Below are 25,834 nucleotides of genomic sequence, written 5' to 3' on the forward strand. Positions count from 1 at the left end.
AATCATATGACCAATGAACCAAATAGGGACCTAGTAGCAAAATGCAGTCATATGCAATGTTATCATTGGATCTTAAGTAATTAAATTGTGATTGGAAAATGTACTAACTTGCATATAAATAATAATAAATGATTCATAAAGTTAATAAAATGGCTTGTCACCTGTGGTTTGAAGAGATTCTTGGGTTGGACTCTGCCAGTTAGGAGACCTGTAAAATCTCCCATTAAGGCCTTTGTTTTAAAACTTCAGTTTGTCTGGTTGTTAGTCTTTGGCCTCCCCCAAAGATGGAAGGAAAGGGCTGAGTAGAAAATCTATCCACGCAGATTGTTAGTACTACATCATACCATTTTAGCAAAAACTTCACCGACTACCAGTACAAGGATACATTTAAAACTCTTAAGTCTAACTTTCAAGTCCTTTAAAGGAAATGGCCCAAAGTACTTAAAGAAGATTGCCCTCTTCATACCTCTAAGGCAGTGGTCTCAAACTCAAACCCTTTGCAGGGCCACATTTTGGATTTGTAGGTACTTGGAGGGCCTCAGAAAAAATAGTTAATGTCTTATTAAAGAAATGTCAATTTTTGCAGGATGTAAAACTCTTTATAGTTTATAAATCTTTCCTTTTGGCTGAGTCTTAATAATAATATTGCAATTTATATCTAAAGAGACATATGATCAAGAAACTGTTTTATTTTACTTTTATGATAAACATACCAAGGGCCTCAAAATAGTACCTGGCGGGCCGCATGTGGCCCCCGGGCCGCAAGTTTGAGACCACCACTCTAAGGTCAGTAAGATTCTCCCAAGGAATACTCCTACCCTCTCCATCAGACATCACACAATGTGATACCTGCCAGTAAGCCTTCTCTGGAGTAGCTCCTACATTCTGGAATGCATTCCCTGAAATGCTTCATTATAATTCAAGAGTATCTCTACTTCAGGAAGCAGCTAAAAGCTTCTCTCTTCACCCAGGCCTTTAATAGAAGTAACCAACTACTAGTCACACACAAACTCATTCCGTAGCTGAGATAATATTCAAGCACCTTTTTTTTTTTTTTTTAAACTTCAAATGCAACTTTCTTTAAACTAGTTTGCTTATTTTCTAACTCTGTCTTATCTATCTACAGTACAGTATATGTTCTGTCTTTGCTTACACTGTATGCTATTAAAATGTGTTATTGCATACTATACCATGTCAATCACCCACTTATATATATCCCAATATAGCACCAGCAGAAAAACTCTCCACATATGGACCAGACTTCGTTAATTCAGTTATTTCATATCATTGTAGACATTTTCAGTTGTAGACATTGTCAAACTACTTAGTATCACATCTTATAGAAGATCACAAAGGGGAAAACACTAGTCTATAAGATAAGTAATATCAAGTAGTTTGACAATGTCTACAATGATATAAAATACTGAATTAATGAAGTCAAGAGAGCAGTGAAAAAGGAAAGGACTAATGATGACTTAGCTCCCATGTGAACTTTATATTGTGAAAAGTGAGCCTCTGATGGCCCATATGCAAAGAGTTTTTCTGCTTATGGTAAAGGATATAAGTGGGTGGTTGACAGGTTATATTGTTATCTCTGGATAAAATTTTGATCTATTGATTGCAGAATTCCTAGCATACTATACCATACCATGTATTGTTATTTGAATATTTATACATTTATTCTTTCAGTATAATGCTCCAAATTAATTTCTTCAAAAAGGTAGTAAATAAAATCCTAATAAATAAATTTTACAAGTGTCTTTATTCATTAGTAGTTTATTCACATTCCAAGAAAATGTTTATGTTACATGTTGCTCGAGACAAAATAAGGACAGCACAGCTTGATAAAAGGAGCCATTTATTATTAGATTGATGTATTGGTTGATGTCATCAGAGTCAATATAATATTAGACAACCAAATTTTGGAGTATGTCAGGAACATAATGATGCGATGATGGTTCTCAATACCACTGGTCTTTTAAATTATTTTTTTTCTTACTTATATATTTTTGTTATTATTCATGACTTTTGAGTAAGAGCACCGAGTACACTATTATAAATAATACTTTTATATAGACGTGTGTGTATATATAGTTTTTGTAGTGTGTGTGTGTGTGTGTATATATATATATTTTTGTGGAAAATGAAAATAGGCACTATATATTATTGATAGAACCATTATAAATTAACATCATTGCTTTTATTTCAAACAAACAAGATATAGGAAGGGCTAAGATCATGATAAGTTGGTTGCTTATCTCTTGGCATCTTTTGATGTGGTAGTTAGATACAAACTCTTAATGAATTAATAAAATAAAATTTTGATGCTTGAAAGAGGTTTTTCCAAGCTCTGCTATGCTGAACCATGAGTTAAAACATTTCAAGCTGAACACAGTCTCTAAAGAGTGTAATAAGCATCAATACTGTGATTTAACTTAAATTTTTTTTTTTAAACTACTTTACTTGTTTACCTTTTGTGAATTAAAGTATATACTCTATCATGGTCCAAAAAAAATATCAAGTTCATAGGACATTACCGCCACAAGTCTATATTTGTTCTTTTGTCTGGCCACCATTAACTATGCTAAATTATAAGCCTTTTGGTAAACATTTAGGTCTGGATTCTATATATGGCGCTGTTGTCATCTGCCTTAAAAAATGGCCACCAATCATGTGTCAATCATGCATCGGCACCGTCTATAGAATCACACCTTCAGGAAAGGTAAGCACCAGAAACGTAGGCCAGGGTTTCAAGGCCTACAATGATGGCGTACCTACCTTTCAAGTGAATCGTGCTAACAGAGGTGCTTTATGATGCATCATCACGTCTGGCTTTAGCCATGCCTACAGTGGTGTTGGGCATCGTAAAACGACTCTGTCGTCATGATTCTGATGCCTACATTTTCTCTTTTAAATGTGTTGTTTTCTTTTTTTAAACAGCGTTTTCAACTTAAGTTAGGCGCTGGTAGTGCACCTACCAGCCCCTAACTTAAGGTGCTGTTTATAGAATCCAGACCTTAGAGGTTGCTCGGTGCTTTTTAATTTAATACGTAAACTACAAGTACAGAATTTAAATTAATTTTCCATCTAAACCTGAATTGTGAGCAACTTAACATGGAAAGAAGTTAAAATACATCCTGGGTTACTTACAGCTGAGAAATTGGTCTAATGTTCAACATTGGGGGGCTGCTGTTTGATACCACTGCAAGAAACACAGGCCTGAAGAATTTTGTGTTACTCACAGTAGTATCGAACAGCAGCCCCCTAACTTGTCTCTGAAAATTCCACTCATTCAGTACTGAGACAAGCTTCAGTTTTCTGTTTGCCAATTCCATGGCCAATTATTGGAACTCTGGCTGCTGAATGGAAGTCCTACAATGAGTCAGCATTCATCAGTGTGGCTTTGGAGTAAGTTGGATAGGTTTTTCTGTGCTGAACAACAAGGCAAAGGAAGAGCTGCTTTTGCTCCTCATTCTTTGTGAGACTAGGCTTATACTGTTGCATTAAGGTAATTGATCTTTGAGTGGAGTCGTTGGTTAATGTCATTGATGAAGCCGACTGTTTCAAATACTGGTAGTTTGGATCTTTCCAGTTTGCAGGATCTTTAATCAGAAATTGTTCAGAAATTGTTGAACATTTTATTGTCCATTTGTGTCAAGAATACCAAAGAAGACATAAGTTCTCTTTGTTATACAAGATGCCAGGCAGATGGGATCAAGTGATTTGGGAGGACAGTTGAGACGTTTCACCAAACATGTGGATTCTGGAAGCTGAAGGTTTGCCACCATCTTGGACTTTACTTCTTGCTTAGTCTATCATCAAAAAAAGCCAGATCAGCCAAAATTTCTAAGTACTAAAATGTTTTGTGAATGTTGTTGACAAAGCCTTGGCAACAGCCTTGTTCAGATATTTCTGGAGTTCTGAAAGAAGCAAGTAGTAGAGTGGTGCTTTTACAGAAAGAGGTGCTTCATGTCAGTAGTGGATGTCCTGCCTTTCTTTGGCAGTAAGACCGAACTGCTGCTGGAACAGAAATATCTTGATACTGTAGCTGGCCTTGGCCATGCACCATGGAAGGCCCCGGGTGCTTGAAATGATGGCTTCACGTTATCTGCATCCTGGCAGCCACAAAGAAAAAAATAAACATGGTTCAAAAAGCTCCTTGTAGTCTTCCCTTGAATGTCATGCAGTCAAGGCTGTTCTGCAGAAAGTTGTAATTTCTTTCTGAAGGACTGATGTGTCTGAACCAAACATATTGTCCACAGCAACCTCATTTGAATCCTGGACTATGTACAGCAAATTTTGCTGAAATCATTTGAACACGGCAACATCTAATCTTCCACTAACTCCAAACAGTTGGATGAAGACACGTCCAAACACCAGTTCCATCATATGATGTTGAAAGGTAAGCCATACTATTTTCCTACTAATAACTCAATGAAGGTGCATGCAAAATTCTGCAGGCCTGTGTCACTCGCAGTGGTATCAAAACAGCAGCCCCCAAACTTGTCTCCGACAACTCCACTCATTCAGTACTGAGACAAGTTTCAGGTTGCTGTTTGCTTGTTCCACAGCCAATTATTGGAACTCTGAGCAACCTCTCTTCTCCATTGCCAGTGACAAGTATTGCAATTCTGTTGACCATTTCTTTACTTTCAGTAATGCCAAGGAAGAGTTTTCCATCCCAATGCAGCAGTAATGGAGTTTCTGTTGTTTTGTCAAGGAATACTGCCTTCAGGATGGCTGTCTTCTCATGGTTCCTGCACCGTGAATGTCAGAGTGAGTTTCCTCACAATGTCATGGGCAAGTGCTTTGGCAACAGCACCAATGACAAATGTGGCACCCCTTTCTGGCAAAATCTAACGCTCCAGCAACTTCAGGATGTGCAAAGATGTTCACCTTTTGGCCAATTTGACTGAGAACTGGAACAAGAGGTTCTGCTGACTTCAAAATCAGCTTCTGAATCTGAACTGTCAGAGTCAACTTCAGAAATATTTTTGGAGTCAGATAATCCACTAGTCAGAGGGAGAGAAGTAGTAGTTGGCTGTGTAGAACTAACTGACATTTTCTGCCTCTACTTTGGCTGCAAAATTGCTAAATCATTCATCTCATTGTCTCTGCATGATTAGAAACCGTCTTCTTCGATTTTCATTGTGACTATCGCATAATGGTAGCAACATAAAAAAGATGGATGAGAAGCTCTTTGAAGTCTTCTTGATTCACCAGATCACATTCCTTGCATCTGTTCCAGTTCTTTTTTTAACTTCTCATATTCATCATAAAGCTTCATCAATATGCAAATCCCTGAGTCTATTCGCTGTTGTGGTATTCTTGCATGCTGCCAAATTTCCAAGACCTTGAATAGGGCCAAATGAGCTGCCTCTTTCAAAGCACCCTTTTTGTCAGTGTGTAAGTACATCATTGATCAAAGAACATCCCTATTGGTTGGAAAATGTGAACTGGAAAGCTCATTAATGCCCTTCCCTAGCAACCATACTTCAGCATTGCTTCTAGAATTTGATATTCTTATTTCTTAATTTTTTATCCTAAAATGTTACATCAACTCAGTTTTCAATTGCCTATTTATAACTAAACTAACTTTCTACTTTGCAGCAGTACTAAGTTTAGTTATTATTCAAATAACAATGAAAGTGTTGTCAGCAACAGCTTCAAAGGATAGCTATTTAACTAAGTAACAGTACTAACCACATTACAAATTTTTTATTATGAGGATATTACAGGACCATGAGCGACCTCTAAATTTGTCTCAAACTACTTCAGATTTTGACCATAACTTATCTACATGCGATAGAACTTATTCAGACTTCTGGTGGCATGTTCTGATAAGGTTGTATTTTTACCACAGTCTTATGGACCATCCTAATGTACTCTGAATTAAGGAGCAATGTGTAATACAATAACATAGTACATAAGAATAACCATATTGGGTCAGACCAATGGTCCATCTAGTCAATATCCTGTCTTCGCAGTGACCAATCCAGGTCACAAGTACCTGGAAAAAACCCCCCAGATAAAGACCAACATGACCCATCTAGTCTGCTCAGAAAGTTGGCCCAAGTTAATCTCTGTTCATACTTTAAAAGAAAACAATATACACCATTTTGTATTTAAATAATTTTTAGTATGCTGTAATAACATACTGCAAATTAATTTTTTAGACTTTTTTATTTTCCCCAAATAAAAAAATATAGTTGTAAGGTTTAAAAAAAAAAAAAATGAAGCTTGAAGCTGGTACATTGGATCATTTATTGTTTTTTTGTCCTCTAATTTATAATTTTGGGAAATCTATTTGGAGTCAAATTAATAAATTACTTGAGAACCCAGTAGCACTTTCATATGATACAATATTATTTGGTACATTAAATGAGGAAAAAGAGTCAAATTTCCTCCAAAAATAATAAACTTTTACTCATAATGACAGGAGATGCCATTCAACAAATTACAAGAAATTGGAAAAATTATGATAGATTAAGTTATAGTTTTTGGTGGAATTCACTATATCATATCTTTAAAATGGAGAGGATATTAGATATTCAGCAGAGACGCTATAAAAAAATTCATTGATGTTTGGGAGCCATTAACAAATTATTGTAAGGATTGTTTATGATTAATAATTTATTTCTTCCCCTTTATTTATTGAAGCATAGGGTGGGGGAAGGGTGGGATTAATTTTAAATTACAGCGGAACCTTGGTTTACGAGCATAATTCGTTCCAGAAGCATGCTCGTAAACCAAAATACTCGTATATCAAAGCGAGTTTCCCCATAGGAAATAATGGAAACTCGCTTTGATACATTCCCCCCCCCCTGAGGCCAGCGGCACTGCTCCACCCCCCCGCACGAACCAGCACCCCCCACCCGAATAACTTGAACTTACCCCCGTCTGGCACCGGCACGCAGCCCACAGGATGTGCGGTGCCGCTTGAAGATCTTCCTGCCTTTGCATGCATCTGCGCATGCTCAAGTCCTTCTAATTCTCCCTCTCAAGGCCCGGCAGAGGCAGGAAGATCTTCAAGCGGCACCGGCACATCCTGTGGGCTGCGTGCCGGTGCCAGACAGGGGGGGGAATAAGTTCAAGTTGTTTGGGCGGGGGATGCCGGTTGGAGCGGGGGTGCTCACAAATCGAGTCAACACTTGGTTTGCGAGACAAGTTTTGCGAGAATGTTTTGCTCGTCTTGCAAAACACTCGCAAACCGGGTTACTCGCAAACCGAGGTTTGACTACATCTGAAATTATAAGAATATAATGGAGGGAGGGAGAAATAGTATGATTTCAATATATGTAAGATTAATAAGTGATATTAAAGCATATATGATGATATTATTATGTATTTGTTGAAAGTTTAAAAATGAATAAAGATTAAAAAAAAAAAAAGACATATACTGTTTCTAGTCTTACGAATCTTTACTTAGATTTTCATGAACAGATTTTTTGTTGGACTGTGTAAAGGACAAGCACATCTAAATGAAATGCATTATTTTAATCAAGTTAAAAAAAAAGCCAGAAAACAGATAACCCCCCCCCACACACACAAATCTGTATTTGCTATTATTAAAACCTGCAACATAGTTACCACCACTTTGTACATTGATTCCACATAATTTCCTTTATTCACATTTACAAAACTGAATACTTCTAATTGTGTTTCTTTTATAGCAAATACAGGACTCCTTTTACAAAGTGGTGTTATCAGTTAGTGTACACTGAATGCAAAGAAGCCCATGGGAATTGAATGGGCTTCTTCACATTCAGCACACCTCTAATCAGTTGCACTGCTTTGTGAAAAGGAGCCCACAATTTGGTGGAACTCCGCAGAATGACAGTTGAAGTATAAATTCCTAGTATCAGGCATTGTTCGATTAGTATACTGTCCTTTTGACATTTGCCCAGAAAGAACGTTTCATTCCTTGAGCTTCCTTTACATCATCCCATTCCAGTTTGGTGTCAGGAACTTCTTCTTCAGGCTCTGGATCTTTCCTCACTGCTTCCCGAGGTGAAGCAACAACCAGGGGCAAGATACCACACTCATCTCGAAATTCTACTACGTGAAGACCTTTTTTGTCTGCTAGTGTCTGATGGGTTTCCTATGTGAACAACAAAAGCCTGGAGTGAGTTTTCTATACTGATGCTGTTAAGAAAACACTTTATACAATACAAATCCCACCCTCACCACTCCTCCTAAAATGCTCCTTTTAGCGCTGGTCGTACAGCAGAACTGGCAAGGCCTAAGTCGTTTTTATGTACGTCTAAAATCCGTTTCGGTTATCGGCACTTGGATGACTTGTCTTTTAGATCATCCAAGTACCGATTTAGGCGGGTTTTTAGACATATTTATTATTTGATTATGAGCCCCTTACTGTATTGTTTCATTAATATGACTTTTAGAATTACGGATTATTAAACATCAGTAAAAAGCTTCTTACCTGTATGACAAAATAATTTGAGGGCGATTTTAGAAAGCATTTTCCCATGTAAAGCTGGTTTTTACATGCAGAAAGGAGCTCTTATAAAAACTGCACACAAAGAAGGTGTGCCAGAAAACATTTCATGCTTTTATCTGAAATGCTGGTAGGCGCTCTCAGAGTACAGAATGGGGGAGCAGAGGCAGGAACAAGGTAATACAGTTGTGATGTACAGAGGGAGGCAAAAAAAAGTAACACCCTAGAGTTTTGGGGGGGATGTTTTCTCATCAGCTGTCTTACCCTGTACATTTGTAGTTTATGAATAAACATAGAATAAGTACAGATTTAAACCTCCTTTGGAGGTGGTTCTGGAGCTTATTTTATAAAAGCAGAGAAGTGTCTATGTTGCTTCTATAAAATATAGCCTATTCGCATATGAATTCTGTTAAAAATAAAAATAGCACCCACACTCCACACATCAAGAATATAAAGGATTACAATACCTGTCTTGTCAATCCCTGAAAAAGAGCTCTAGTGATGTTAAGCAAATTTATGGACCCAGAAACTTTGGCATACATGTCTGTAATCCCAATTAATTTGCAAATGGTAATAATAGCCCGGTGGCAACGAAGACCATAACCTAAAAAATAATGGCAGTATTACAAATCTCATCCCAGAAATAAGGATCTTCTAACTAGAGAATTTGTTCAAACTGTAACAGTTGATCATCGTTAAAAACACAGTCAAACAATACTGAATGAGAAAATAATGATCATATTTAGAGTAGACACTAGATAATTAAAAGCCTTGCAGCTTCTAAGCAACCATAGTATATATTTAATAAAAAAACAAAAAACGACTGAAAGACAATGTTTAATGGAACTGGATATAATACAGATAATGGTGCAATATTAAGAGCTATGTAAAACGTTATTCCTGCACATATGTATGCATATATAGTAGACTCTCTGTTAACCAGAACTCAAGCAACCAGAGCTCTCAAGCAGCCAGAAAAAAAAAAGACACAACCATAGAAATACTGTAATACTTTAAATAAAAATGAAAATAAAATCAATTTCTAACATAAATTTAAGTGTAAACTTGGCATGCCACACCTGAGTATGCCTACGCTTTGCCTACCACACATCCGGTAGTTTGTTTGGTATAGTGTTAGGCTTATTTTTAATAGTAACTCTCAAGCAGCCAGAAACTACAGTTATCTGACATCTACCAATCCCCATAGGTGCCAGTTAACTGAGAGTCTACTGTATGCTCAATACAAAAAACACACCACACATATAAGTTACATATATACTCATACATACGAGATAATTAAAACCAAAGATTTCATACTGTAGTGAACTTTCATAGCAAAAATTAAATTGTAAGGGTCTTATTGAATAAATACTGTATTGTTTCTAATAAACTAAGCTAAGCCTTAAGTTTATATACTGCATCCTCTCCATAAAGTAGAGTTCAGCACGGTTTACAGGAACTTTAATACAGTATAAGGAAGGAAAAACAAGATAAGAATTAGTGATTATAAAGAGGGTAGCGAGATTTACATTTTTGATTCAGGACCCAAACCCCCCAGAAAACCAAATGAGAATTTCCTCAATAATTGCCCACCCCTCTACCAGCACTGCCATCTCCCCCCTTGACCCCTGAGGACCGAGTCTCTATTCTTAACTTGTCTTAAGGCTATTGTGCTGAGCTGGTGCAGGTCCCTGGGCATCTGCACATTCTCCAGGGCCCACACTAGTCCAGCATCATGAGATGAGGCAAGAAGAGAGATCTGGTCTTTGCAGGGGTGTTTTGGAGGGAGGAGGAGAGCAATGCCAGTTACCACAGGGGGCAGGTGGACAAGAAAAATGGTGGCCATCTTGGGGAGGGGTGGAGGAAAGACATGGTCAGCATGGGGAAGAGGGATAGAGGAGAGAAATGGTGCCTCCATTAATAGATACAAAAAAACCCTTTCACTTCACCAAAAATGTGATCTTCAACCAAACATTCTGAAGAAATTTATTTGGTTAACAAAAAAAAAAAATCAACTATTTAAGGTGTTTAGGAAGAAAAAGCCTCAGAAGCTAACACACACAAGCTTTCAATCATCGGCATAAAAACCTTCCTCATAATGCAGTGAGAATTATTTATTTATCAAAAAACTTAGCTTCCGTGGTCGGTTTGGTTCTAGCTCATATTATTTCATGCTGTTACTTCTCTACCAATGAAGGCCAGTGTTTTGCGGTGCTTAGACTGCTGCATCAAGGAAATTGCAGGCCATTAATTACTAGAAATTTAATCCGCTGATTTTGCTGAATGGGGGCATCTGTGCTCCTGCCTTGCTTCTGATTTGTCCTACTGGGTCCAGCTCAGAGAGCTGGGGGATTTAACTGCTGGGCTGGCCATGTGCTGGGTCATTAACAATTCTATGCAGAGGCACCTATACTTGGGCATCTATGTGGAGCTTTATATAGAGTACTCCTTTATAGAGTACTAGCGTAACTATGTATATATATATGCATTATGTGGTTAATTGCAAACAGTTATGGCAGCCAAAGAGCTGGTGTAAATGCTTCCACCTAGGTTGTGGACATATAGAATACTATTAATTATGGGCATATGTCACATGCTTAAGCTCCACCCATGAGAAAGGCCAGCTGCAAACAACCTGCTGTTAAAGATATGCACGTAGCCAGATTATTGATAATTATGCATGCATCAACAAACAGCAGCGAAAGTCCAGAATATTGTTGGTGTGCAATTTTTATTCATCAAATCACAAAGTCTTGTGCGATGGCTTGACACGCACATGTTTCGGCCTGCCTCAAGAGCCTTTGTAAACCAAAGCGTAACTATTTGTTTGATGTAGATCAGTGGTTCCCAAACCTGTCCTGGAGGACCCCCAGGCCAGTCGGGTTTTCAGGCTAGCCCTTATGAATATGCATGAGAGAGATCTGCATATAATGGAGGTGCCAGGCATGCAAACCTGCTCCATGCATATTCATTAGGGCTAGCCTGAAAACCCGACTGGCCTGGGGGTCTTCCAGGACAGGTTTGGGAACCACTGATGTAGATAAAAGGTCACAACACTAAACACTATAACTTGTCTTCTTGCTCCAGTCATAACATTGTACTTGAACGCTGGAGCATTCCCTTAGCACAATTGTAAACCCCCAACTCCAAAGTCAGCTGGACCTTCTAAACTCGAAGGATTCTCTGGTAAATTCCATCGCAAAGTACAGATGATGTTGGAGTTGGGGGATTACAATTGTCTCAAGAATTGCTCCTGAAATATATAGATAGATGACACTTCCTAATGATTACATTTAGAAAGCATCACATCATAAAGCACTAAAAACAAATAAATATTTAGTCAATGCTTAATTCATCCATGACAATGTATTTTTTTCTATTACCTCTGTTTTGTTTCTTCATCCGAATGGTAGTTTTATTAAAGGTAGATGAAATATCTTCATAAACTAGAAGAAAGGAAACATTTGCTTAGTGCAATACAATATGAGAAAAATAATGCAAAGTATGAGCAGGGATTTAAAATGGCACAGATTTTGTTTCTAATGTTCTCATCTTGCTCTTTTGTTCATGTCTAAAACTACACATATTTTTCAGTGCATATATGTTTAACCAATGAGAGGAGGGCAATTTCAGCCTAGGTTAATTTACCTAGGTAACTGCTTAATTACTTGGACAAATCATCTAAGGATATGCTAAAGCAGGGGTGCCCAATACGTCGATCGCGATCGACAGGTCGCTCGCTCAGGTGACCCCAGTCGATCGCAGAGCGGGTTCCCTTCCCTTCTCTTTTTTTCCCCTCCTGACTAGTCCGCTCCTGAATTCTGCTGCTGCCGCCGCTGCTCGACATTAAAAAAAAAAAAAAAACGGCTTGAAGAACTTATGCTCCGGGGGCTAACGTGTGCTTGTACCGGCTTCCCTTCTCTTCCCTCTGAAACCGGAAGTTATGTCGGGGGGGGGGGGGGGGAGGAGAAGGGAAGCCGGCACGCACATGTTAGAGCCCCGTTCGTGGGCTAAAGCAGGAGACAGGTCAGTGAAGCTTGCGATTTGCTCTTCTTGCTGCCAAGTCCTGCCTACTTTCTGTTTCCTCAAAGGCAGGACCCGGCAGCATTTCTCACAATAGGTCGATCTTGGGCCGATCAGCCTTCCTCTCCCCGATGTCAATTCTGCCGTCGGAGAGGAAGTTCTAGCCAGCGGAACTTCCTCTCCTACAGCAGAATTGACATCGGGGAGAGGAATGCTGGTGGGCCTGAAGCAGGGAGAGCTTGGCCGGCAGCCTGTTATCCGATGGCAGTGGCTTGGGGGAGGGCAGGGAGGGAGAAAGAGGGCAGGCAGGGAGACAGAAGGAACGAAGAGAAACAGAAAAAAAGAAAGAGGGCATGAAGAGAGAAAGAGCGGGCAGGGAGAGAGGAAGAAAACATTGGGGGGGGGGAGGGGAATGAGGAGAGGAAGCATACAGGCTAAAAGAAGGGAAGAAAGATTGGATGCACAGTCAGAAGAAGAAAGTGCAACCAGAGACTCATGAAATCACCAAAGTAGGAAAAATGATTTTATTTTAAATTTAGTGATCAAAATGTGTCTGAATTTATATCTGCTGTCTATATTTTACACTAAGGTCCCCTTTTACTAAACCGCAATAGAGGTTTTTAGCGCAGGGAGCCTATGAGTGTCGAGAGCAGCGCTGGGCATTCAGCGCAGCTCCCTGCGCTAAAAACTGCTATCGTGGTTTAGTAAAAAGGGAGGGGGGTATATTTGTCTATTTTTGTATGGTTGTTACTGAGGTGATAGTGCATAGAGTCATCTGCTTTGACCTCTTTGAAAAACCCTGGAATAGGAATGATGATTAACATTTTCTATGCGTACAGTGTGCTTTGTGTTGTTTTTTTTAAAAATTTTATTGTTGGTAGATCATTTTGACTTGGTCATTTTAAAAGTAGCTCGCAAGCCCAAAAAGTGTGGGCACCCCTGTGCTAAAGAATAGACTCCAAAGGACAGGTTTGATGGTCAGCAGCATTTAGCTGGTAAAAAGCTACCTTTATCCAGATAAACTGTATATTATGTATATTGGTATTAGATCCCTAGTATGTGTCAAGTTAGGATACAAACTTGTACTATAACTATGGAAAATTGTAACCTGTTAACATATTATGTATGTTTATCCTGTTACCCCCTTTCTGAGCTCTTTGGGGAAAACAGGACAGAAAACTAACAAACTCCAGCAAGAATACAATTTAAATTCTACTGCCTACTATTTAAAACTATAAATGGAGACAGCCCAACTTATCTGAATAACCCCTCATCCAAACCACTTCAACCAGGCATAGGAAAACTCACACTCCATTCATATACCCTCCAATCAAAGAAGTTAAACGTAAAAAACTATATGATGGCCTCCTAGCCACTCAAGTTGCAAAACTATACAGCTAAATCTCCAATCTGCTGATAACAACCCCAGATTACAAGTGTTCAGAAAAAACCCCAAAACAAAACTATACTTTTCAAGAAATCCCTGAAAAAGTCTTAATTCCACAAATTCCTTCCTTCTTCGCAATAACTTCTTTTATACTCCACCTTCTATAACTCTTTTGTAACCTGCCTTGAACCGCAAGGTAATGGCGGAATAGAAATCTCGAATGTAATGTAACTAAATGCTGCCAGTGGCACCATTCCTAGATATTCAAGCTTTCAACCTACAGGGTACCAAGTTCAGTTTTGGAGCTTCTGATTCTTTTGAGAGAAGATATGACTGCTATGGAATGGTGAGGAAACTGTTGCTTTTTGAATCTGGGAGCCTTCTGGATGCTGTACCAAAGATGTGTAAGAATGTGAATGATATACCAGATTGCTCAATTGTTTCTATGAAGTGCTCAATTTGTAGTCTGTCAATCTTTGAATATTTTTTTGAAACTTTTAGCTCAGATAGTAAACACAACGCCATCTACTAAGTATCCCACATGATTTGCCAAAGATACCAAATACTTGGTGAATGTCAATGGAAATACGTAACTAATTTATATACCGTATTTTTTGGACCATAAGACGCACCCACCTGTAGAGGAGGAAAAACCAAGAAAAAAAAATTTGGTTCGCATTTTTTTCCCCTGGTTTTTTTCCTCCTCTATGCATAAGTGCATCTGGTGGTCTGAGGATGCTTTAGGGACATGTGGGTGATGCAGGAGCATGCATCAGGGCAGCATTTGAGCACTGGAAGTGCAGAAGTTTGTGACTCTGGAGCTGAGTATCTCAAGAGAGTGAAGGGCTTTCTGCAGTCTTTGTTACTTGCTGCTGGCTTCCCTCTATAAACAAGGTCCCTGTGCTTCAGGGCCTCAGACCTTCTCGCCCCCTGGGCTACGAGCACCATGACACTCCCCCCACCGGGCCCAGTGAAGCAGCCCATCCCCGCTGCTGCTGCAGAGCCTAGAGTCCCAGCCGTGCTCCGGGGAGGGGGGGCCACGGCATCCCCATCACTCACCATTGTAGGAGTATACCTTCTTCTTCCCTCCGTCCTGACTGCATGCCATGAAGCCAGTGGAGGAGCAACGAGTCAGCGGTGGAGAGAGGGAACGGATGTGGAGAGGGTTGGTGTGGCCGGGCTTTAGGAGCAAACTTAACCCGTGGTAGGGGACGGAGCTCTGGACCAGAGCCTAATGGTGGAGCAGGAAGAACGGTGAGCACGCACAAAGAAACAAGTATTGGAGCTGGTTACTAGATGGGAGAGGTGGGGCTGTGTGGAAGGGGTGGGGCTACGAAGTGCGAGGAAGCAATGTGTGTGCGGCTGCTGCCATAGAGAACAGCGTGGGACCAGGCAGGCATTCTACATCAAGAAAGGGCAGTCATCCAGTGAGGGAGGGGCAAGAAGCACAGAAAGCTCCTGCCAAGACCACGTTGGACCACCGGCATTTACATAAAGGTACCGGGGCAGGTGTTTTAAAAAAATTGTATTCGGTACATAAGATGTACCCCGGTACTTCTATTCGTCAAGAAAAGGCTTTGACTGTGATTGTGAATGCACTTAGAAATCAACAAGGGACTTGCTGGATATACATCAAATTTCTGTTAGATGTTATGCAGATTTCTTTAACAAGAAACTACTTTAATTTCTTAGAACAATGTTATGGTATTGCAATGGAAGAAGCAGTGGCTCCCTCAATAGCCACACAATATGTTGTTCAATTTGAAGAACTATTTTTGTATACTTTTCATTGGTTTAAACAAGTTCCCCTTTGCGAGTGATTACTGAATGACATTTTAGTTTTCGTAAGGCTCTGAAGAGTCATTGCTGGAGTTTATTTTGAATGGCTGAACTCAATGGATGAAGACTAAGTTTACGGAAACACTTCATCAAAATAGAATTGATTTTCCAGTTGTACAGATATACAGAGATAGTGATCAGTTAGGTATTGAATTTTTGGAAATCTTTGACCAAAATAATTTTAATTTATTTATTGGGATTTATTAACCGCCTATATAAAGGGATTCGCAGTTTGATAGTTTTCACCCATATAAATTGCAAACAGGGATTCGTGTTGGTCAAATTTTTCCATCTCAGGGGTATTTGTTCTTCTATTCAAAACTTCAAAATTTGTTTGTTCATTTTCAACAAAGTAGACGTCCCGTGAAGATTCTGAAGCCTATAAGTGTGCTCTATTAATACAGATTTACTTTTAACATAAAATGCAACAGATCTGAAGCACTGACCTATGTTTTTTGCCCTTTTCTACAATATCTAAAACAGTTGGTGCAATCTATCCATCATTTTTGTTCTGCGATATCGATTCATTCATTCACAGTAACCTTCACATAGAAAAATAGAAAGATGACGGCAGAAAAGGGCTATAGCCCATCAAGTCTGCCCACTCTACTGACCCACCCCATTACGTCTGAGTACTAATGACCTAGTTCCTTAACTCGACCCTCGTAGGGATCCCACTAGGACATCCCATTTATTCTTAAAGTCAAGCACGCTGGTGGCCTTGATCACCTGCTCTGGTTGTAGATCACTGCTTGTTCCAGTGATCTACAACCCTTTCTGTGAAGAAATACTTCCTTACATCACCTGCCTATTGTTGGGGAAGAAATTGAGAAGAACTGTTGGACATTAAATGAGAGTTTAATGTACGATACCAGCCTCAGGGGAATTGCAACTAAAGTGCTTCTTTTTGAGTAGATTGAGATGATTATCCAAAGGCAGCATCAGACAGACAAACTAATTTTGTGATTTATACCATAATCTGTCCATATGCCCTTATTTATGTAGGGTGCACTAGTAGAAATATGAAGCTGTGATTGACAGCGCACAGGAATAGCATTAGAATGGAAAATCAAATAGATCCATTAATGGATCATTGGTTTCATCAGCATCATAATTCAGGGCCTGTCCAGTGGACTATTACTGAACATATTCCCAAGCATGTTACAAAAGAGCATCAGCAGAGCTTAGGTTTTAGAGAACAGTGGTGAATTTATAGCTTAAATGCTGTTCCATCCAAATGGCTTAAGTGCTGCTGGTGAATGGATGACTTTGTAGCAATTAGTGGGAGCAATAGCAACGCAAGATGTTCATGTGATAAGAGATGCTGTTGCCATTTTTTTTCAGCTTGCTGTTAGAGATGAATGGATACTGAATTTTGATAATTCTTTATTTCCTAATGCAGGATCTGAAACTTGATCATGTTGAATGGGAGACTTTTTAATAAGTTTCCACCATATTTTCACATTGTGATGTGTGTAAGAAAGAAACAGACTTATTATGAAAACATTTGTGGAAGATATATGAAGTATGAATCATGGTGGGCAAATGGCACATAAATATGGACTAATATTGTGATGCAAGGTTTTGACATTTAAGTGTTTTAACCTTGGCATATAGTCAATTCAAGGTGGTTTACAAAATACATTCAAAATTCCAAACATCACACTCACAAAGTAAAAATGTCACAGTATTCCTCTGCCATAAAGCCTAGAAGGGGCTAGCAGCATAATATTAGTAAAAATAGTCCATAAAAAGCTGTGCTGTCAGTTTTCTTTTGAATTTACATATATCCAAATCCACTCTTAGTTCCTCAGGCAAGGCTTTCCACCACACTGGTGCCATCATTCTTACTCTAATACTTAATATTTAATGTCTTTAAAGGAAGGAATTTCCAATAAAAAATCTTGGCCTGCGCGTAAAACTCGTGGTGGCTCATATCTAAATTACTATTGTTCAGCATCATTTTATTTGAATTTGATTAATAAGAACATAAGAACATAAGAATTTGCCTCCGCTGGGTCAGACCAGAGGTCCATCGCGCCCAGCAGTCTGCACCCGCGGCGGCCCATCAGGTCCATGACCTGTCATGTTATCTTGATTTAGCCCTATAGCCCCCTTGTTTTTATCTATACTCTTTCCATACTCTTATCTACCCTTATCTGAATCCCTCAATCCCCCTATCCTTCAGGAATCCATCCAATCCCTCTTTGAATCCCCGTAGCGTACTCTGCCCAACCACTTCCTCCGGGAGCGCGTTCCATGTGTCCACAACCCTCTGTGTGAAGAAGAACCTCCTGGCATTTGTTCTAAACTTCTCCCCTTCCAGTTTCTCAGAGTGCCCTCTTGTGCCTGTGGTTCCCTGTAGTTTGAAGAATCTATCCTTGTCTACCTTCTCCATGCCCTTCATGATCTTGAAAGTTTCTATCATGTCATGTCCCCCCTAAGCCTCCTCTTTTCCAGGGAGAAGAGCCCCAGCTTGTCCAGCCTGTCAGCGTATGAACAGTCCTCCATTCCATTTATCATTTTCGTAGCTTTTCTCTGGACCTTCTCAAGTATCGCCATGTCTTTCTTGAGGTACGGCAACCAATATTGGACGCAGTACTCTAGATGCGGGCGTACCATTGCACGATACAGTGGCATGATGACTTCCTTCGTCCTGGTTGTAATTCCCTTCTTAATGATGCCCAGCATTCTGTTAGCTTTCTTCGAGGCCGCTGCACATTGCACTGATGATTTCATGGTTGTATCCACTAGCACACCCAAGTCTTTTTCAAGATTACTCTCCCCCAGCAATGTTCCCCCCATTTTGTAGCTGTACCTCGGGTTCCTTTTCCCTATATGCATGACCTTACATTTTTATATGTTAAAGCACATTTGCCATTTGTTTGCCCACTCTTCTAGTTTGCTTAGGTCCCTTTGCAGGTCTTCGCACTCCTTTGTGTTCCTAACTGCTGCAGTTTGGTGTCATCAGCAAATTTTATAACTTCACACCTCGTCCCCATTTCCAAGTCATTGATAAATATATTGAACAGCAGTGGTCCCAGCACCGACCCCTGCGGAACACCGCTTGTGACCCTCTGCCAGTCGGAGTATTGGCCCTTCACTCCAACCCTTTGTTTTCTGTCGGCCAACCAGTGCCTGATCCATCTGTGTACATCCCCTCCCACCCCGTGGTTCGACAATTTCTTAAGTAGCCGTAATGAGCTAAATATTATTATAGAGCGATATACATTTTTCATTGTTGAACTCTAGATCAGTGATTCCCAACCCTGTCCTGGAGGAACACCAGGCCAATCGGGTTTTCAGGCTAGCCCTAATGAATATGCATGAGAGAGATTTGCATATGATGGAAGTGATAGGCATGCAAATTTGCTTCATGCATATTCATTAGGGCTAGCCTGAAAACCCAATTGGCCTGGTGTTCCTCCAGGACAGGGTTGGGAACCACTGCTCTAGATTATATAAACCTGGCCAAACAGCCACATTTTAGACAGGTTGTAGAAATATGGATTCAGACATACAGATTAGTGTCTCATTTCACCAGTATTTTAGAAAAGAATCAGTTAATGTAGAGCCTATTCTAAACTACTGGTACAGAAATGTCCATTTCTCCTGGTGTGTGCAGCATAAGAATACATCTTAGGAAAATGGATGTATATCATATCGACAGATTCAAAGCCAGCACATAACTGGTTATGTGTAGGCACATAATTGCTTCTGCCAGCGCCCTTAGAGATGTAACGAGGTAATATCCCAATGTTTCACTGTGGTCAGTTTCCAGCCTGGCATTTGGAAAGGGAAGTGAGGGGAGGGGGAGAAAAATCCCATGGATATCTCCTTTCATGTTCCTGCCTGTGTGTACAATTGTGCTGGAATTCTTATACTTTAAAAATACACATACACAGACCTGGACCACATTCTTGTAGGCGCCCATCCTCCCCAATCAACAGCCCCAACCTGCAACATACTGTCCATCAATACATTCTATCTATTCTCACTCAGACATCAATAAGGGGACGTAGGTCCTTATGGTAACAGTTACCCACTTATACATAACCAGCTGCTTACTCTCACAAACACACCCCATTCACTCATTCCACATTTTGCAACAATCACACATAGCAGTCGGTCAGTGTAATCATTCACTATTCAGTCACATACAAACACATGGCAACTAATTCCCTACCTAACACGTTGCACTCAGGCAAGCTATGCATCCAGTCACATACTCAGTAATACAGGAATATATATTCTTTTAACTGTTATAAAAAATACCCATGTCTATATCATTATTTAATCTATTTGTGTGAAAAATAAAAGTATGTACTTTTATATAACTTAATGCAGATGATTTGGCATATATTTTTGAAAATTTTGGTGCATAATTTCCTCAGTTACTTTTAAAAGAATTTCCAGATAATACTTACTTGTGTGGTTATTGTATCTCTCTATGAAATGCAAATAATTAATGGCCTGGTTCTTTGCCTTCAATGCAAGGGGAAAAAAAAAAAAAAAAACCCATCATACAAGAAATTTACAAAATCTTTAAAATATTAAAGAACCTTAACAGAAAGTCAGAGAAAACTCATTTGAGACACTATAAAAAATTAATGTCATGTTAAAAGTAGGATTCAAAGGAATGCAAGGGGGGGGGGGGAACCCATCATACAAGAAATTTACAAAATATTTAAAATGTTAAAGACCCTTAACAGAAAGTTAGAGAAAACTCATTTTAGACACTATAAAAAATTAATATCACGTTAACATAGGATTCAAAGGATATATGCTCATAACTGTGAGATGCTGATAAATTGAAAATGTGCTAGGGATGAATGTGTAACATTATACGATAGAATAAAACACACCACACTATGGAACTGTGATGCCTTGAGGCCTTATCATTATTTGTTTTCTTTTACCCTTTAAAATTATAATTCAGTGAGAAGCACAGAGACTAAAGTTGTATACGCAAGTGCTGATGGGGGAAAAAAGCCTCATAATATGGAGCTGTTATAGCCAATTTGAGTTTTAATCGTGATGACTCACTTTGCTCCTGCTCACGTCATAGGCAGAAAAAAATGATTTGCTCTTTTTTCTTTTTGTTTGTTCTATTATTCATCCGTTATTTGATATTGCTTCCCACAATCATTTTCACCATCTAAACCTCTGTGCATTCCCGATTCTTTAACATCATTTTGCGGGTCTCTGCGTCAGGAGGAATGTGTGGCGCAGTGGTTGGAGCTACAGCCTCAGCACCCTGGGGTTATGGGTTCAAACCCCGTGCTGCTCCTTGTGGCCCTGGGCAAGTCACTCACTCCCCCATATCCCAGGTATGTTAGATAGATTGTGAGCCCACCGGGACAGATAGGGAAAATGCTCGAGTACCTGATTGTAAAACCGCTTAATCTTGATAGGCGGTATATAAAAACCTAATAAACTTGAAACTTGACAACCCTCTCCAAAACCCCTAATTGCTCCATCATTTTAAGAAGTCAGATATAAATATGATCTTTTTTTTTTCCCAGTGTTTTCAAATAGGTGCTACTAAGTCATATAAATTACAGCTTGGTACAAGAGACTTACATGCTCCATTTAATACATCTGGGGTTACAGAATTTTGTTAGGTGGAGAGGCTACTTTGTATTTCATTTTCCCATCCTGTCCCAGAGAGTTCTTTTCCAGTCCCTGCCCCATTCCTGCAAGCTCTGTCTATCCTCATCTGCAGAAGCCTCAAACATTTTAAAATCATAAATGTCCGAGGCTTGTGCGGTTAAGGCAGAACTTACAGGAATAGAGCAGGAACAACAACAAAACTCGCAGGGACGGGAAAATTGAGTTCCTGCAGGGAGGGGGAAAAATTGTCCCTGTGTCATTCTCTATTCATCATCAAGGACTCTCTTACAATCACTTATCTTTATGGCCCATAACAGAGTGCTCTCGACCCAAGACAAACTATATAACATCAAAGTTGGTCATGTGTTCAAGTTCAAGTTCACTTTATTTTTGATGAATCGCCTATTTAAAACATTCTAAGCGATGTACAATTAAAAACAGATTATAAGAAAACATACAATCATATTAGTAATACATTAATAACAGCAAAATAAAAATAAAAATCTGTTAAATAATTACTTAAAACAGAAAAGATCTCTATACATAATGTTAAGAACAAACATGAAAAGAGGGAAAGGGGGGAAAAGTTACAAATTTTTCTCTTGGTGGAGGAAAAAACATATATTAGGGAAAAAAAAAACAAAGGGAGGGGAAGAAAATAGAAGAAAAGGAAAAAAAAAACAAAAACATATTGGGGCTCTAGATCACCTGCTCCTTTCCTGTCCAAGTCTGGCAAAGAATATGTGACACTGTATATATGGACCTCTCTGTCATAATGAGTGATTCTATTTTCTCTGACATTCTCGTACCAATTATTCCAAAAACATCTGAAAACTTGGCTTTTTTCAAAATTGTGATCTTCGCTTCCCTCTATAATTATCCCTATTGTATTTTTTTTTCTTTAATTTTCTGTAAACTGTGCCGAGCTCTATTTTTATAGAGAAGATGCGGTATAAGCTTAAGGTTTAGTTTAGTTTGGAAGACTTATTCCATCTCATGCTGGCAGTCACTCTTCAAACATCATAAAACATTGGAAAAATAGCAAGCATTTAAATGCATATTTCGGGTGAAACTCTCCATGTTCAATATATACATATAAATCTACTGTTGTAGAAAAATGTAATGCATTTGAAGAAATTCAAAAGAGCCTGAGAGCTCATCTCTATGGGCGACTATAGCAATGGGCTGGATGGCCCGGGTTGGGTCACCCATGGAGAAGCAGCTCATAGGCAATTTGGGGGGGGAGGGGGGCAGTAGGTAAGGAGAACTGGACTTCCTGTCAGGAGATGGGAAGTGTATGAGCAGGGCTAGGGGGAGCCTGGTAGGATGGGTGGGGATGTATAGAACATGTGCCTCTGAGGTGCAGGGTTTTTTTCCTGTTCCAAAATGTATGACATTTAAACAAATTTTGAAAACTTGGATGCGTATTTGCAACTTTGTGGATCCCCTGAGCTTTGTGGATCCCCTAACTATATTGTATCCTCTGTTCACTGGTTTCTCCTTGTATATGCTCAGAGAAACCATCCAAGCTTTTCTGCTTTGACACTGTCAGATGACTTTGCTTACTTTGTGCCTGATCTTCCTGCTTGTTGATAGAGAAACTGCTTACCCTTCAATGATGAAAACTCATCGTACACTTCATATGTTAGTAACATGACATGCTATAAATATCACAAAAATAGTAACAGCAATCAAGTTGAATACTCCTTAAAATAGATTAAACAATGTATTCAGGAACACACCACTATTTGAAGGAATAAATTGCAGTTTTCAATAACCAGTGGAGAAAAGACCTCAGTGTCACCTTGGATCAAAATTCAAAATCCTCCGGACATAACACATCTTCAAATAATAATCTGAAGGTGTGAACACATCCTTGGTCTAAAAATCTCCACAGTAATTCATTCAATGTTTGAGTAAAAGTATTACATTGATCAACTATTTTTCAAATTAGCTGATAAGCAAAAGCATACAAAACTCAAAACAAAGAAATGAATTGAAAGACTTATCTGCTGCAAAAATCTTAGTATAGTATGTAAGCAAAAGGAATGGAAGGTCTGGAATTTATTCCATCTACAATGATGTTTATCCAACGGACCCCTTCCAATATTTCAATAATTTCCTGACAGGGCCCCTGTTTCGCTGCGACACGCTTCGTCAGGGGAATGAACTAAAGCTCGAGCTAGACGCTTCAAAATTCCTTCAAGTATCAGTGTGTTCCTGAGTACATTGTTGTTTAATCTATTTATGCTATAAATATCTACTTCAAAAATAAATCATACCTTGAAAATAGAGAGACAAGCTGCTCATTTTGATTTTGAATTTGTACAATGTCTTCATAATTTACCATTCAAAACTGGCAAAACCTGTTGTGATAACTGGAGGAACATTATGTTTTAAAATATAAATATCTATATTAATACGAAGGTACATACTTTCCTAAGGGCAATTGTTCTGTCGGATGCTTTTCCTAAAGCAAAACCTGAAAAAAGAACAAAGATTCATTATAAGTAAGATACAAACTGTACAATGTCATCAAGCATGTAATGGTGTTAGCATCAGGCTGACTAGGAACCTGGTCTACAGTTGCTATTGGATAATTAAGAACATAAGAATAGCCTTACTGGGTCAAACCAAACGTCCATCAAGCCCAGTAGCCTGTTCTCACGGTGGCCAATCCAGGTCACTAGTACCTGGCCAAAACCCAAGGTGTAGCAATATTCCATGCTACCGATACAGGGCAAGCAGTGGCTTCCCCCGTGTCTTTCTCAATAACAAGACTATGGACTTTTCCTCCAGGAACTTGTCCAAACCCTTCTTAAAACCAGCTACACCATCTACTCTTACCACAACCTCTGGCAATGCATTCCAGAGCTTAACTATTCTCTGAATGAAAAAAATATTTACTCCTATTGGTTTTAAAAGTATTTCCCTGTAACTTCATCAAAGGTCCCCTAGTCTTTGTCATTTTTGAGGGAGTGAAAAATCGATCCACTTGTACCCATTCTACTAAACTCAGGATTTTGTATACTTCAATCATATCTCCCCTCAGCCATCTCTTTTTCAAAACTAAACAGTCATAAAGCTCTGGTGCAGGACAAAATTTTGCTATAGATACCACAGGTACCATTTTATGCAATGGGATCTATTTACCTCGTAAAGCACATTAATGAGCAGCACACTTTAGTAAATCTAGCCCTAAATATTTACAAAGTAAGGCAATGTGTTTTAAAAATTTGCTCTAAAAGTGAAGAAAGATTAGGTTCCTACCTTGATAATCATATTCCTTGTAGATGTGTCTTAGTAGTTCTAAACCATAGGGTTCTGCATCTTATCTTGCACGTTGCTTGCAGAATGCTGTCAATTATCTTTGAATGCCACCTCCTTCCCAGGCAGCTGCTCCTGTCCCCTCAGTTTGTACAAAAGCAATCAAGGAGCATTGTAATGACAGATATAACGGGAAGGAGGGAAGCGGGGAAAAATCCCCAATACTAAAATTCTGTTCTGCTCTGTAACAATCTAATCTAATCTACCGTATTTTCGCGGATATAACGCGCGCGTTATACGTGATTTTACGTACCGCGCATACCCCTCGCGCGTTATATGCCTGAGCGCGGTATAGAAAAGTTTTTAAACATAGTTCCCACCCCGCCCGACGCCCGATTCACCCCCCCAGCAGGACCGCTCGCACCCCCACCCCGAACGACCGCTCGCACGCGCTCCCACCCGCACCCGCATCCACGATCGGAGCAAGAGGGAGCCCAAGCCCTCTTGCCCGGCCGACTCCCCGACGTCCGATACATCCCCCCCCCCGGCAGGACCACTCGCACCCCCACCCCGAAGGACCGCCGACTTCCCGACAATATCGGGCCAGGAGGGAGCCCAAACCCTCCTGGCCACGGCGACCCCCTACCCCCACCCCGCACTACATTACGGGCAGGAGGGATCCCAGGCCCTCCTGCCCTCGACGCAACCCCCCCTCCCTCCAACGACCGCCCCCCCCCAAGAACCTCCGCCCGTCCCCCAGCCGACCCGCGACCCCCCTGGCCGACCCCCACGACACCCCCACCCGCCTTCCCCGTACCTTTGTGTAGTTGGGCCAGAAGGGAGCCCAAACCCTCCTGGCCACGGCGACCCCCTAACCCCACCCCGCACTACATTACGGGCAGGAGGGATCCCAGGCCCTCCTGCCCTCGACGCAAACCCCCCTCCCTCCAACGACCGCCCCCCCCAAGCACCTCCGCCCGTCCCCCAGCCGACCCGCGCCCCCCCTGGCCGACCCCCACGACCCCCCCACCCCCCTTCCCCGTACCTTTGGAAGTTGGCCGGACAGACGGGAGCCAAACCCGCCTGTCCGGCAGGCAGCCAACGAAGAAATGAGGCCGGATTGGCCCATCCGTCCTAAAGCTCCGCCTACTGGTGGGGCCTAAGGCGCGTGGGCCAATCAGAATAGGCCCTGGAGCCTTAGGTCCCACCTGGGGGCGCGGCCTGAGGCACATGGGCCAAACCCGACCATG

At 40.2% G+C, this 25,834-nt stretch overlaps 1 protein-coding gene across 2 annotated transcripts in view; it reads right to left on the reverse strand.

The window, feature by feature from the left end:
* Positions 1 to 7,604: 7,604 nt before the first annotated feature.
* Positions 7,605 to 25,834, reverse strand: part of MRPS5 (mitochondrial ribosomal protein S5) — a 74,392-nt gene continuing 56,162 nt past the window's right edge. For both annotated transcript variants that reach the window (XM_033936850.1, XM_033936848.1), the window contains exons 7-11: positions 23,753 to 23,799; positions 20,132 to 20,189; positions 11,839 to 11,901; positions 8,923 to 9,059; positions 7,605 to 8,101 (exon numbers count right to left, since the gene is read on the reverse strand). In XM_033936850.1, the coding sequence (XP_033792741.1) occupies positions 7,877 to 8,101; positions 8,923 to 9,059; positions 11,839 to 11,901; positions 20,132 to 20,189; positions 23,753 to 23,799 (530 nt within the window). In that variant the 3' untranslated portion in view covers positions 7,605 to 7,876. The remainder of the gene's footprint in view (positions 8,102 to 8,922; positions 9,060 to 11,838; positions 11,902 to 20,131; positions 20,190 to 23,752; positions 23,800 to 25,834) is intronic.

This window comes from Geotrypetes seraphini, chromosome 3 (assembly GCF_902459505.1).
Source record: "Geotrypetes seraphini chromosome 3, aGeoSer1.1, whole genome shotgun sequence".
NCBI classification, from domain to species: Eukaryota; Metazoa; Chordata; class Amphibia; order Gymnophiona; family Dermophiidae; genus Geotrypetes; species Geotrypetes seraphini.